At 49.2% G+C, this 15,372-nt stretch overlaps 1 protein-coding gene across 1 annotated transcript in view; it reads right to left on the bottom strand.

Moving 5' to 3' along the window:
* Positions 1 to 1,232: 1,232 nt before the first annotated feature.
* The window catches only part of DPP7 (dipeptidyl peptidase 7), a 35,546-nt gene continuing 21,406 nt past the window's right edge, over positions 1,233 to 15,372 (bottom strand). Inside the window, exons 9-13 of the mRNA XM_081179785.1 lie at positions 14,068 to 14,186; positions 6,888 to 7,044; positions 6,240 to 6,304; positions 6,064 to 6,134; positions 1,233 to 4,444 (exon numbers count right to left, since the gene is read on the bottom strand). Coding sequence (XP_081035911.1) covers positions 4,309 to 4,444; positions 6,064 to 6,134; positions 6,240 to 6,304; positions 6,888 to 7,044; positions 14,068 to 14,186 — 548 coding nt within the window. The 3' untranslated portion in view covers positions 1,233 to 4,308. The remainder of the gene's footprint in view (positions 4,445 to 6,063; positions 6,135 to 6,239; positions 6,305 to 6,887; positions 7,045 to 14,067; positions 14,187 to 15,372) is intronic.

Raw genomic sequence — 15,372 nt, 5'->3', positions numbered from 1 at the left:
CCTTAGATTTCGTATTGGTGTCCGAATGAACGTCCTGGTGAGAGGAGACTCATTTGGGAACGCCAGGCTGCTCTCACTTTACAGCATCGTTCCACTGTATGAGCCTGTGCCATGTCTGTATGGTAGAGGGAACAGAAAGAGATAGGCATCCTCATCCCAGATTTAGAATCCTTGTTGCTGGTGCAGTTTGCTGATTTTCCACTTACATTCCAAGCCAGAGGGCTCTACCGCTGGCCACACAAAAAAAGCTGACCTTTTTTAGCAGTGTTACCAGTGGCGACATCTTCATGGCTCTCTGAATAATCTTGTGATGCTCGTACCGTTGTGAACTGTGGGGCAGTTTAAATGCAGAGGCTGCTGGTTTGGGTGGAGGGTTGTGTACACTTCTAGGTGTGTCACTCTATATTTAACTTATCTGCAAAAATGCAGGAAGACAATGTGAAAAAGAAATTTTACATTCTAAAAAAAAAAAGGGTTATCTGTGCAGAAGTTTATATATGTATAGTTAATGTTTCAGCTCAGGTATTCCAACTGAAAGCTGCTTCCTGAAGCTCCAGGAGTCCTGAATAAATGTGTGCGGTCGTTGCCATTTCCTCCCGTGGATTGGAACCCATGCCTGAAATAAGCAGGCTTGCTGTTCTTTCCTTCGCTGTGTGCTGGCTCAGCTGGGCCTTTGCTGGAAAAGAGGGTTCTTGTTTGGTGTACACAGCTAGGAAGCAGTTGCTTCCAGGGTCCAGTTTCTATGGTGAAGTCAAAGAGAATGGTAATGATTGTGACTGTTAGGAAATGGGTTAGCACAGAGGATGTATTGATTTGTATTGATTCTCCTGAAACAGTAGGCTTGATAAGAAAATGCTGTGGTGGCTTTTTAAATACAGGTCAAGGAGTAAACCTAATGTATTAAGTGCAAATGTATTAAATAACCTAATGGGGTTTTGAGGTCTTGAAAGCTCTTGCTAAGGGGAAAGCTTAGTTTGAGGCAGTAGGGGGCTCTTTGGCAGTATTCTGGCTCTGATGCTCCTGCTTCCTGTTCTTCGTCTTGCTGGCCACCTCCAGGGTTAGCTCAGGGTGGTGAAGGGCCTTGTGCAATAACCTGAGTTTAGGTCAACTAAGGAGCGGGGGCATTTCTCCTTTTCCCAGGTCTGTTGCATGTGCTACCCTTTCATTTGCCCTTGCTATGGCTTCAGGTGGAATTCAGGGTACATGTTTCAGAAATGTCTTGTCTGTAGTTCTCTTTTTGCTTATGCTTGCACAGCACCACCTCTCCCTTATAGTTTGTTAGCCATTATTTCTTCCACCTCCTCCTGCTTCCACTGAATCCCAAACTCCAGAAGAGGAATCCCAGATTGGAGGGGTGGAGAGGGTGCTGGAGACTATCCTCTCTAGTTTGGGGGCTGACCAGTCACCCAGCAATTTTCATTGCCTGCCGTGGAATTCCCAGCCTCTGTTGCTTCCTGTTTTTCTCAGTAGTACATTCTGTCAGGCCTGTCTTGTAACCGCTTAGTCGCTGTTTTTGAGCTGGAACAAATTATTTAAATATCAAGGGGTAACAAATTAGTGGGAAGATGCCCTGTGGCTTCCATGTCGGAATGAATAAGAGAGCAGAGCTTGGACTGGCACGAGAATTTCCTGCAATGAATTATGTTCTTGGTAGATCCTACTTGTCTTTTATTTTTTAGAATTCTGACAGAATTTCAGAGTGTATTTTGCGAGCTGTATCAAATCTGGCACATATGGTGTTGGTGGTGGACTCGCTTTGCCCAGAACAAGAGCTGAACAACAACAACTTGTCTTAAGACTTTCCAATAAAAAAGCAAGTTTTCAGAGACTGAGGTTTGGCTGCTGACTTAATAGCTGGAGCAGCGCAGTGGACAAGACCCTGCGGGTGGTGATCCAGTTCCAAGTCTCACCACTGCTAGGTATAGTCTCAGCCTCAAGCTTCCCTGCAAAAGTGCATGGATTGCAGCAGCCCTACCTTGCAGGATGGCGGCTAGGATCTCAGAGATAAAAAGTGCAATATAATTGCTAAGGATTAATAATTCCAAATTTTGCTGCTGTAACCTTGGATTTTCAGAGGAAGGCACTGGATGCCAGTTGTTTTACACGAAGCCTGTCTTCCCGGTTGTAGGGCAGTGTCTCCTGAGTGGCAGCAGAAAAGCAGCCACAAGCCACATGACCCTGCCTGCCCTGGGCAGTACTGGAACATTCGTCCAAGAAAGATTTATGTGTGCGTGTTTGTGTGTGTCATTTAGAATACTGTGGTGTTCCTGTTCCCCACTCTCCTCACCCAAGTGCACCCTGGAATTTAAAAGCCATATTCTAAAGCTGAACAGTTGCCCCATCTTGGGAAGGCCAACGCTTAAACTTTGCACTGGGGCCTTCTACACCCAAGGGTAAAGGGGGGGATGAGTGGGTGTAGGAGCTGGAGGCGAGTGCTTTCCCTAGGAAGGAGGCAGAAGCTGGTAGACAGGTGATGATGTATCCCTTGGTAACATGCAGCTAGCCAGGCACAAGGTGGAGTCTTTTTGGCACTGAGCAACCTACCGTGCTGGAACACGCTCTCCAACTCTTGGGCCCCCACCCAGAGACTAACAGCAGAACAAATAAGCTGCACCTGCAGAATGTGGCTTTTGTTGGTGCAGAATCCTGAATTCTCACTCCCCTCACATGCAGAATATTCACAGCTCCCCAAAAAAGCCAAATCCTCTTCATTCTCTCGTCTTTCAAAGCACTTCCAAAAAAGAAGAAAAAAACCCCTGTATTGTCATTTTTCTCGCTCTGCAGTGCCACAGGTCTGCAGACATTCCGTGTTACATCTTCCATGGTTATGTGTAGGCAGGTGGGTTATGGGTACAGTGTTGTGAATAGGAACATGTCTTACTGTGAAATGCTGCCTATGAAGATTGCCAGTTCTTTCTCCAATGTCTTAAAGGAGGGGAAACAGGAGTTTCCCATCCTCTTCCTCCGAGCAACAGAAACAACAACCAGGAGTCTAGTTGGCAACTTGCTGCAAACTGATAGGAAGTGAAGGCCAGATCTTCCAACCACCAAACCTCATGCCTAGATGCTCAGTTGCTGCTGCGTTTACTCCTCCGTTTGGCACAGGAGCTGCAGGGTGGAGGAGCTTCCAAGACTTAGCCTATTCCCTTCCCCCATGCAGCTGCTCTAAAGCTGACTGCCTTCCTTCTCTTCCCCTGCCAAAGAAGAAAAAAGAATGAAGCCTTGCTGTGTTTGTTATCTGGTCCACCATATTTGTTACATAGATGAGCCCATCCCATTGTGAATGTGCAAATGATTTTTGGTGTACTTCACCTTTTTAAGAAGTGGAAGAAATATATCTTAAATATGATTTAAATAAAAAAAAAAACCCATTGTATTTAGTCAAGCTAATCCACAGAATTCTATTCCACTTTAATAAACTTGTAATTTATTTTGAGACGCTGTTTTTTTCCTGGTTTCCTGGTGTTCTGGTTTACTGCTTATGCATCCTCACACCCTCTGGGCTGCTCAGCACCTGACTTTGCTTGATCTTGCACTGAACTAAATGGGGCACAGGTGCCACATTTCAGTCAAGCTGCAGGCAGTGACCAAAACAAACAAACAAACAAACAAACTCATTGACACTAGTGGTCCGCAGAACAGCTAGAGAGCAATGCCCATCCATGTGTTCCTTTAAGGCTGGCTGCGAACACCCTTGGGGGGGGGGCGTAGCTCTGTCGCAGGATACCTGCTTTACATGCAGAAGCCCCCAGGTGCAACCCTTGGTGTCTCCACAGTTAAAAGGTGCACGGTGCAGGTAACGGGCCCGAGATGGGGGGGAACAACTGAGTACTGGGCTAGACAGGCCAACGCTCCGACTTGGTGTGCGGGAGCCTGAGCTTATTCCAAGTGATTTCAATGAGAGGGTAGAATAATCAGCATACTTGCCTCCAACACTTGGGATCGGTTATAAGCTCCATTAAGACACAGGCTGTTCTTCTTGTTCTCAGCAATGGCAACGAGTGAGCTTGAAAGCCTCATCTAGCGAGAGCAGTTAATGGCAGAAGTCCCTGTTCCTTTCTCCGGAGAGAGCTGGCTGTCTCACTATAGGAAATAATGTCTGTCATGTATACCTGGACCCGATCCAATGTTCAGGAAACACAAACAAAGCAGGATAGAGCTCCTGAGGGAATCTCCAGTTTTATTCTTGTTTTTACAATCCTGTTGCAGAGAAGTGTCATTGACTCAGCAGCCCAACAACCAACTGGCAAACCGTAGGCAGGACTCCTAGCTGGTTTTGGTACCCAAATGCTGCCTTGACGACTCCTGCTAAAGTCTGGCTGGATGGTGGTTGGGAGTGAGCTGCTTCGAGGCCCCAGCTGCTGCCTTGACCCAGTCACGGATGATGTTTGCTTCTTGGAGACGAGCCTCTCTGGCGGAAGGTGGATCTGCTGGGTTGGAACCCCTGTTGGGACACATAAAGCCCACAGGAAGCAGATGCCAAATCCAGGGAACCACAGCTGGCAGTTTTTCAGTTCGGCTATTTTGGAGCTCTTTTTGGGATGAAATGACCCCTCTGGTTTACACCTGCTCCCCTGGGGTAAACTGCCTCTAAACACAGAGGCTCTATTTATCTATCACAGGTGTTGGTCCTATCTTCTGTGAATTTATTCAAGTGGCTGCTAAGATACTAACAAGGGCTGGTCTTGCACTGGAGAAGAGAGAACGAGGAGCTGGGGATCTTAACATACCTGCACTGAAATAGCCCAGATTGAATTGCTTAATGCAATATACAGTGGTGCCTCGCAAGACAAAATTAATCCGTTCCGCGAGTCTCTTCATCTTGCGGTTTTTTTCGTCTTGCGAAGCACGGCTATTAGCGGCTTAGCGGCTTTAAGAAAAAGGAAACAAACTCGCAAGAACTCGCAAGACGTTTCGCCTTGCGAAGCAAGCCCATAGGGAAATTCATCTTGCGGAACGACTCAAAAAACGGAAAACTCTTTTGTCTTGCGCGTTTTTCGTCTTGCAAGGCATTCGTCTTGCGAGGTACCACTGTACTAACCTGGTACCCTCCTGATGTTTTGGATGTTAATGGCTGTTGTAGTTCAAAACATCTGGAGGGTGCCCAGTTGGGAAAGGCTGGCTGAATGGCATAAAATAAGTGAAGAGTTAAAAATGTATTTACCACATTTTTCACTCCATAAGACACACTTTTTTCTTCCTAAAAAGTAAGGGGAAATGTCTGTGCGTCTTGTGGAGCAAATGCGTGGACCCTGGAGCCAAATTGCCCAGGGGCGAAAAGCAGATCATGCTCATTTTTTTGAAAAAGGGAAATGGGTGTTGAAACAAAGCCGGTGATTGGCAAGCGATCAGGGAGGGACATAAGGGATGCTAACAATAAAGGAGGCTGCCTGGGAGGGGGGAGGTAAAGACAGCGAACTTGCAAGGAGAGGAGACAGGAAGACTAAAGCAATGAGAGAAATTGGAAGAAAAGGAGGCACAAAAAACTGCTCCAGCTAAGGAAACGACACTAAGGCAAACGAGGGAAGGGAGTGTTGAAAGGAAGCAGCTGATTGGTAAGCGAGATAAGGGATGCTAACGATAAAGGAGGCTACCTGGGAGGGGGGAGGTAAAAGCCCATAGATCCTCAGGATTTTTGCATTGGGCCACCCCAAATTCACCATCAGATTACATAGCATGTCCATGGCTACAGCCTGCACCAAAAACCCCCCACACATCCACTGTTTTGTGGGGCCGCAATGGCGCAAAAGCGTGGTTACAAAGCACGGATCCACATGGATTCTCAGGATTTTTGCATTGGGCTACCCCAAACTCACCGTCAAATCACATGTCTGTGGCCACAGCATGAACCACAAAAATCATACATCCACTGTTTCATTTGGAATATTTTTTTTCTTGTTTTCCTCTAAAAACTAGGTGCATCTTATGGAGCCACAAATACGGTACTTATGGGTTTTTAAAAGGACTTCCTGCCTGAAGGAGGATCTTGAAGGATTCATTAAACCTTCAGTGGTGGCACCCATGTTGGTTACATAGCTCCTGACAATTTCTGCAAATACATACCTGAGATCTAGGTGGTGGGCACCTCCCTTGATGAATATCGCTATCAACGAGGAGCTCAGGTTCTTTCTAACCTGCAATGACAATGAACGGAAGTCAGACCTTTCTGGGGCCAGGCAAAGTCTTCAAGCTGACAGCTATAAAAGAGCAGGCAGAATTTGGAGAGGGTGATAACTTACTCCGCCACTGGCCCAGGGATCCAAGTCTCCGTTTGAGAAGATGATGTTGCTTGCAGCAGTCAGATCTGAGGGTATTAAGCAAGATACTAAATAAGATGATTCGCTTGCCTGGTAGAAACTCTTTAAATTGCACCAAAGCAGCTGCATGATGAGCTGAAGCCCAGTGGCAGAGCTCCTGCTTTGCTTGCAGAAGGTCCTAGGTTCAACCCCTGGTACAGCTGGGAGAAGCCCCAGCCGGAAATCATGGGGAGCCCTTGCCAGTCAGTGTGGACAATACTGAGCTAGATGAGGCAATAGTCTGACCCAGTAGAAAGCAGTATGGTGACAACTCATGAAATAGACTCCCAAATGTAATGCCTGAAGTCTTTCATGGGCTAGCTGAAATTCAAGGGGAGGTCTGCATTGAAGGCAGTCGAGGAAAAGGACGTGCTCTAGACTGGGGAGGGGAGGGAGCTGCCTTGTTACAGAGTTGGACCATCTGTACCTCAAACCAATGTTGGCTACTCTGGCTGGCAGCAGCTCTCCCATCAGGGCACCCATCGGGAGGTGACAAGGTTTGCTGAAAAGGGTTTCTGCTTGCCGATCTCACCAGTGAGGTACAATCCCAAGCCAAAGGGAGAAGGAATGAAGAAAAACCTGTCTGCTTACCACCACCCCAGAAGCTGGTCCGTAGCCATGACGGCCGAGGGCGGACCCCCCATTTCTGAAAGCAGTACTGCTCCCTGGCAGCATCTGTGAAGGGGATCTCTGGGAACATGTCGGTCACATTGTTGCTGTTGAAGGTTAAGTTGATTTCAGTGCAGGCCTGAAGAAAGAACTGATATTTCAGCAGCGGTACTGGTCCCAAAGAGGGCAAAAATGGCAATGAAATGTGAGCATGTGTGTTTCGTTCTGCACCAGAGGTGACTTTCTTGGAAAAGTACGTGCTGGGCCAGAAGGTGGCTTCCCTTCGTGAGGATGCTTGAGACTCTCAGTGCAGTAGGATCACATATTACCTGCATTGAACTTGCACAATTTCAGCCATATGCTGCTGAAGGGCACTGGATGGAATCCCAAAAGTTAAATGCAAGCAAGCTGGCTCTTTTTGCACTGGGAAGACCTAGCACAAAATAGCTTTTAAGCTCTCTGCCTTGCCTGGGAGCAAGGCCCTCTCCATGTCTTGCGTCTGGGATGCTCCCACAAGATTTTGTGGGAACTAGGAAGGCCTCATGAACTGTTGCGAGAGCATTCAGAGCCTGGTACACAGAGAGAACCCTGCTCCCTAAGCAAGGCAAAGATCTTAAAAGCTCTTTTTTGCGCTGGGAAAAACTTGTTTGGGAAAGGGGAGGCAAGCCCCTATCCATGCCCTGGCTCTGAAGCCTTGAGATGCTTGAAAAGTACCTCCCGGTACTAACGCCTCCCAACACTACCATCCTGAACGGGGGGCACCAGCTTGGGGAGGTAGTGCCTCCCAGCACCCCGTTCAGGGTGGTAGTGTTGGGAGGCGGTCATGCAGTGCTCGGTTCTGAATATAAGCTGCACTTTAACTTTTCACAGTCAGAATTTTTGGGGGGAGTGCAGCTTATATTTGGGCCAATACGGTATCATGCAATCATATGCTTGTGTAAAATCAGTGTGAAATGAAAATAGCATGATTTCATGATTGTGTGATACCATTTCATGATTGCGCAATGTGATTTCATGATTGTGCGCTATGACTTAATGAAATCATAGTGCGATATCAAGGTGTCATGATTCCATGATTACGCTGATTTCATGAAATCATAGCGCGTGATCAAGGTGTCATGATTTCATGATTACGCTGATTTCATGAAATCATAGCGCGAGATCAAGGTGTCATGATTCCATGATTACGCTGATTTCATGAAATCATAGCGTGAGATCAAGGTGTCATGATTCCATGATTACGCTGATTTCATGAAATCAGCGTGAGATCAAGGTGTCATGATTCCATGATTACGCTGATTTCATGAAATCATAGCGCGAGATCAAGGTGTCATGATTCCATGATTACGCTGATTTCATGAAATCAGCGTGAGATCAAGGTGTCATGATTCCATGATTACGCTGATTTCATGAAATCATAGCGTGAGATCAAGGTGTCATGATTCCATGATTACGCTGATTTCATGAAATCATAACGTGAGCTCAAGGTGTCATGATTCCATGATTACGCTGATTTCATGAAATCATAGCGTGAGATCAAGGTGTCATGATTCCATGATTACGCTGATTTCACGAAATCATAGCGCGAGATCAAGGTGTCATGATTCCATGATTACGCTGATTTCACGAAATCATAGCGCGAGATCAAGGTGTCATGATTCCATGATTACGCTGATTTCATGAAATCATAGCGTGAGATCAAGGTGTCATGATTCCATGATTACGCTGATTTCATGAAATCATAGCATGAGATCAAGGTGTCATGATTCCATGATTACGCTGATTTCATGAAATCAGCGTGAGATCAAGGTGTCATGATTCCATGATTACGCTGATTTCATGAAATCATAGCGTGAGATCAAGGTGTCATGATTCCATGATTACGCTGATTTCATGAAATCATAGCGCGAGATCAAGGTGTCATGATTCCATGATTACGCTGATTTCATGAAATCATAGCGCGAGATCAAGGTGTCATGATTCCATGATTACACTGATTTCATGAAATCATAGCGTGAGATCAAGGTGTCATGATTCCATGATTACACTGATTTCATGAAATCATAGCGTGAGATCAAGGTGTCGTGATTCCATGATTGCGCTATGATTTCATGAAATCATAGCGCGAGATCAAGATATCATGATTCCAAGATTACGCTGATTTCATGAAATCATAGCGTGAGATCAAGGTGTCATGATTCCATAATTATGCTGATTTCATGAAATCATAGCGTGAGATCAAGGTGTCATGATTCCATGATTACGCTGATTTCATGAAATCATAGCGTGAGATCAAGGTGTCATGATTCCATGATTACGCTGATTTCATGAAATCATAGCGTGAGATCAAGGTGTCGTGATTCCATGATTGCGCTATGATTTCATGAAATCATAGCGCGAGACCAAGATATCATGATTCCATGATTACGCTGATTTCATGAAATCATAGCGTGAGATCAAGGTGTCATGATTCCATGATTACGCTGATTTCATGAAATCATAGCGTGAGATCAAGGTGTCGTGATTCCATGATTACGCTGATTTCATGAAATCATAGCGTGAGATCAAGGTGTCGTGATTCCATGATTACGCTGATTTCATGAAATCATAGCGTGAGATCAAGGTATCGTGATTTCATGATTGTGTGGTATCATGATATCATGATTCCATGGTATCGTACGTGGAATGCAATCGTATACAAGGGGTGGTATGTGGTGTTATGGGAGAGGGACCGTATTGGCCCGAATATAAGCTGCACCTGTAAATACCGTATTTTTCGCCCTATAGGACGCACTTTTTCCCCTCCAAAAATGAAGGGGAAATGTGTGTGCGTCCTATGGGGCGAATGCAGGCTTTCCCGGGCTTCTTGCAGCTCCGCGCCACCCTCCCGATCCCGGCGCGAAGCTGCGCGGAGCTCCGAAGGGTGGCGCGGAGCTGCCTGCGCTCCAGGGCTTCTTGCAGCTCCGCGCCACCCTCCCGATCCCGGGGCGAAGCTGCGCGGGGCTCCGGAGGGCGGCGCGGAGCTGCCTGCGCTCCAGGGCTTCTTGCAGCTCCGCGCCACCCTCCCGATCCCGGCGCGAAGCTGCGCGGGGCTCCGGAGGGCGGCGCGGAGCTGCCTGCGCTCCAGGGCTTCTTGCAGCTCCGCGCCACCCTCCCGATCCCGGCGCGAAGCTGCGCGGAGCTCCGAAGGGTGGCGCGGAGCTGCCTGCGCTCCAGGGCTTCTTGCAGCTCCGCGCCACCCTCCCGATCCCGGCGCGAAGCTGCGCGGAGCTCCGGAGGGTGGCGGGGAGCTGCCTGTGCTCCAGGGCTTCTTGCAGCTCCGCGCCACCCTCCCGATCCCGGCGCGAAGCTGCGCAGGGCTCTGGAGGGTGGCGCGGAGCTGCCTGCGCTCCAGGGCTTCTTGCAGCTCCGCGCCACCCTCCCGATCCCGGCGCGAAGCTGCGCAGGGCTCCGGAGGGTGGCGCGGAGCTGCAAGAAGCCCTGGAGCACAGGCACCTCCGCGCCACCCTCCCGATCCCGGCGCGAAGCTGCACGGAGCTCCGGAGGGTGGCGGGGAGCTGCCTGTGCTCCAGGGCTTCTTGCAGCTCCGCGCCACCCTCCCGATCCCGGCGCGAAGCTGCGCAGGGCTCTGGAGGGTGGCGCGGAGCTGCCTGCGCTCCAGGGCTTCTTGCAGCTCCGCGCCACCCTCCCGATCCCGGCGCGAAGCTGCGCAGGGCTCCGGAGGGTGGCGCGGAGCTGCAAGAAGCCCTGGAGCACAGGCACCTCCGTGCCACCCTCCCGATCCCGGCGCGAAGCTGCGCGGGGCTCCGGAGGGCGGCGCGGAGCTGCCTGCGCTCCAGGGCTTCTTGCAGCTCCGCGCCACCCTCCCGATCCCGGCGCGGAGCTGCGGGGGCTCCAGAGGGTGGCGCGGAGCTGCAAGAAGCCCTGGAACACAGGCACCTCCGCGCCACCCTCCCGATCCCGGCGCGAAGCTGCGCGGAGCTCCGGAGGGTGGCGGGGAGCTGCCTGTGCTCCAGGGCTTCTTGCAGCTCCGCGCCACCCTCCCGATCCCGGAGCGAAGCTGCGCGGGGCTCCAGAGGGTGGCGCGGAGCTGCAAGAAGCCCTGGAGCACAGGCACCTCCGCGCCACCCTCCCGATCCCGGCGCGAAGCTGCGCGGGGCTCCGGAGGGTGGCGCGGAGCTGCCTGTGCTCCAGGGCTTCCTGCAGCTCCGTGCCACCCCCCGGATCCCGGCGCGAGGTCCTGCGGGGTCGCAAGGCTTGCAGGCAGCAGCCTGCAGCCCATAAGCTCGGGGGATAGCAGGGAGGCGGAGCGCCGCCACCCCGCTATTCCCGGACCTGATCTGGAGGCTGGCGGGGGGGGGGGGAGAGAAGCAAGCTTGCTTCTCCCCATCGCCAGCCCCATAAGCTGGGGGACAGCGGGGCAAGCCGCTGCCCCACGGAGGCTAGAGATGCTGTCCCTGAAGGCAGAAGAGGGAGATGGAGCGCTCTGTCTCTCTCTTCTTGCTTGGGGATGGCTGCGCAAACCTGGGGGGGAAATAAATTTTTTTCCCTTGATTTCCTCCCCAAAAAACTTGGTGCGTCCTATGGGCCGGTGCGTCCTATAGGGCGAAAAATACGGTAAGCTGCACCTTTAAGATTGAAGACTTATTTGTGGGCTCTACCCCACTGAACAGGGGGAGGGGGTGGTGGCACTCAGTTCCGAGCACACTGCATGCCCGCCTCCTGGCACTTCCTCCCCAAGCTGGCATCAGCCTCCCTCCCCGTTCCCTATTTACCAGGGGTTTGAGTACCTGCGTTTTTGCATATATGCAGAACCCTTTGAATCAAACCCCTGCATAAGATGCAAACGTACTGAACAGAGACACTGAAGTCTACACTGCAATTAAAGGGGGGGGGATTAAGAAGACTTGCTCAAAGTAGCAAAGTGGAAAGGGCTATGGATTGAACAGCTGTTTAAACACACTCCCATCTGCAGAATGTAAATGCTTTTGTATAATCTCTGGTGGAGCTGCATTTGGGAAGCTCTGTGATTGTCTGGCTACCCCATCTCAAAAAGAATTAGCGTAGATCTTGGGAAAGCACAGGAAAGGGCAACCAAAATGATCAGTCTAGACCAGGGGTCCCCAACCTGCGGCCCATGGGCTGGAAGCGGCCCACGGAGGCCGTTTAACCGGCCCCCGAGCCACCCCCGAACCGAACTGCCCGCTCAGCAATAATGGAACACTCCTGCAGGCCCCATGGCCACCTCCAGCAACTGGAACAGCTACGCAGCATTCCTGGGAAGGGGTCCTGGTGTTCTGGAACTCACAGCTGCTCTCTTGTAAGCACCTGGTCTTAGCAGAGTAAAGCAGCACAGACGGAGGTGAGGAGGTCTCTGGGCATACCTACTTTATTTCTACTAATTACAGATTAAAGAACAAACATGTGTGAGAGGAGCAGCCCTCATACAGACGTCCTGTCTCATCGCAAAACAGAGCAGAAAGAAAACTTCCTCACGGAACAGAAAGTAAACAATAGGATCAGATGATCCTTGCAATGGGAGGAGTGAAATACTAATAGGTAAGTTCCTGCGTGCAGTGCTAAACTAGGGACTCTCTTCCACAGCTCCGGAAATTGCTTCTGCGCATGTCTGCGGCGCCGGAAATTGCTTCTGCACAGACGCCAGAAATTGCTTCTGCGCAGGCACGGTTTTTGGCGTCTGGGCATGTGCAGAAGCCATTTCCAGCGTCGCAGACATGCGCAGATGCGATTTCCGAAGTCGCGCTGCACTGGTCCGGCCCACAGAGGATCTCTGTAGGAGTGATCCAGCCCATGCGCAGTAAACCTTGCCAATTCCTGGTCTAGAGCATCTTTCCCTATGGGCAGCAGCTGAAGTGTTTTGGATGCTTAAATTTAGTGGGAGGGGGGGAGCTCATTAAGTGTAGAAGGGAAAATAGGATGGAAGATTGTAAAACTACATACAGTGGTACCTCTGGATGCGAACGGGATCCGTTCCGGAGCCCCATTCGCATCCTGAGTAGAATGCAACCCACGACTGCGTGTCTGCACATGTCGCGATTTGCCGCTTCTGTGCATGAATGTGACGTCATTTTGAGCGTCTGCGCATGCACGAACGGCAAAACCCAGAAGTAGCACGTTCCGTTACTTCTGGGTCGCTGCAGAGCATAACCTGAAAACACTCAACCTGAAGCATATTTAACCCTAGGTATTACTGTACGGTATGGATATCCTGAACAAAGGGAAGTTGTTCTCCCTCCGATTGATTTATCAGACTTGTTCGTTTGCTGTTGTTATTGGCTACTGCAAACCAGTTTTTATATTGGAAGGCAGTTTAAGAATCATTAAATACAACTAATTGTATTTAATGATACGATTAGTATCACTGGGCAGAAGATTTGAGATAGCGAAAGAAAGAAAAAAGCATGGGTAGGCAACCTAAGGCCCGGGGGCCGGATCTGGCCCAATCACCTTCTCAATTTGGCCCACGGACGGCCCAGGAATCAGCGTGTTTTTACATGAGTAGAATGTGTCCTTTTATTTAAAATGCATTTCTGGGTTCTTTGTGGGGCACAGGAATTTGTTCATCCCCCCGCTTCAAAATATAGTCCGGCCCCCCACAAGGTCTGTGGGACAGTGGACTGGCCCCCTGCTGAAAAAGGTTGCTGACCCCTGCCATAAAGCATGCAGGGTGACCTTTGCCAACCTGATGTGCTTCAGACTTTTGGACTAAATCCCCATCTTCGTTAAAATATATTCATTTATACCCTGCCTTTCTCCCTCACAGGGACTCAGAGCAGCTTGCTGATAAAAATAAGAACAATTAAAAACGTGGGGGAGGGGGTTTCCATTAAAAAACAAACACTGATATAATTAAAACACATAATCTGTTAAAACCATACAGCACAGCACCAGGCCTTTCATTAAGAGCAGGGATTTCCCCAAAAGCCTGTTGGAACAAAAAAATAAATAAAAAATCTTCACCTGCTGGTGGAAGGACAACAAGGAGGGAGCCAGTCTGGCTTCTCTAGGGAGGGGATTCCAAAATCTGGGAGAAGCCCGTCATCCAGCAGGGCTGGTGGTAGTCAGAGTCGACACAGCATCTGGCGGGCACCAGAGAAGGTGGCGCTCTCGTTAAATTTCACTCCTCTTCCCCCAGGCATACCTGATAGTCCCATGCAGCGGCATCTGATCCTGTTCCACAACCTGTGGGGTCAGCGCATTTCTGGTACAGCTTGTAAATATCGAAACATGGAACTATCCCAGTGGAGTTATAGAGCAGCCCTAGTGAGTAAAGGGGAGGAGGTTATGATGCTGCTCATTTCAAGGGGCCAGATTAGATGGCTTATTATCATCAATAACATCAGTATGTTTAATAATAATAATAGTGATGATGATGTTTGATTTATTTAATATGTGTACAGTCGTACCTCCGGTTGCGAGCATGATCCATCTGTGCAGGAGGCACGTTCACAACCCGCAGGGCTCGTAGCCTGAAGTGTCGCGTCTGCGCACGAGCATGATGCGATTCAGCACTTCTGCGCATGCACATGACGTCATTTTGCGCTTCTGCGCATGCGCGAGTGCCGAAACCCAGAAGTAAATCGTTCCAGTACTTCTGGGTTCGGCGCGGTCCGCAACCTGAAAATACGCAACCCGCAGCGTTCATAACCCGAGGTATGACTGCGTTTTGCTTTTTCCAGCAACATAAATTGAGATCAAAGTGGCTGACAATAATCACAATAGCACAGTGAGGGGAAGGGGGGGAACCCCATTGTAAACACTATAATAACAAATACAGTAACATTAATAATAATAATAATAATAATAATAATAGCAGCAATTAATTTGTTGTTGTTGTTGTTGTTCTTGCTGCTGCTGTTTTTGTTGTTATATGCCACCCATCTGACTGGGTTGCCCAAGCCATTCTGGGCATCAAACAAAGCAAACCACAGCAATAAATCATCGAAACCCTTAATATAATTTAGTAAAATCATAGTCATTCAACAGTAATAATTAAATTTACATCCTGCCCTTCCTCCCCAAAGGAACCGAGGACATCAGACAACAAGAAATAAACAATAAAAACACTTGAGAATGTAAGAATAGCCTGTTGGATCTGGCCAGTGGAACATCTAGTCCAGCATCGTGTTTTCATGGTGGTCAAGCAGATTCTTCAATGGGAAACCCACGAGCAAAACGTGAGCAAAGAGCCCTCTCCCTCCCCTCCTGTGGTTTCCAGAAACTGGGATTCAGAATCATTTATTGCCTCCGACTATGGAAGCAGAGCAGGGCCACTGTGGCTAGTAGTCATTCATAGCATTGCCCTCCTCCATGAATTCATCCAATCCTCTTTTAAGGCCATCCAAATCAGCAGCCATCGCTACTTCCTCTGGGAGTGAACGCCATGGTTTAACTTTGCCCTGCAATAAGAAGTCCTTTCTTTTCTCTGTCCTGAATCTTCCAACAA

The sequence above is a fragment of the Podarcis bocagei genome, assembly GCF_964188305.1.
Source record: "Podarcis bocagei genome assembly, chromosome: Z".
Classification (NCBI taxonomy): Eukaryota; Metazoa; Chordata; class Lepidosauria; order Squamata; family Lacertidae; genus Podarcis; species Podarcis bocagei.
The sequence above is the reverse complement of the archived record's forward strand: the minus strand, read 5'-3'. Positions and strand labels throughout refer to the sequence as shown.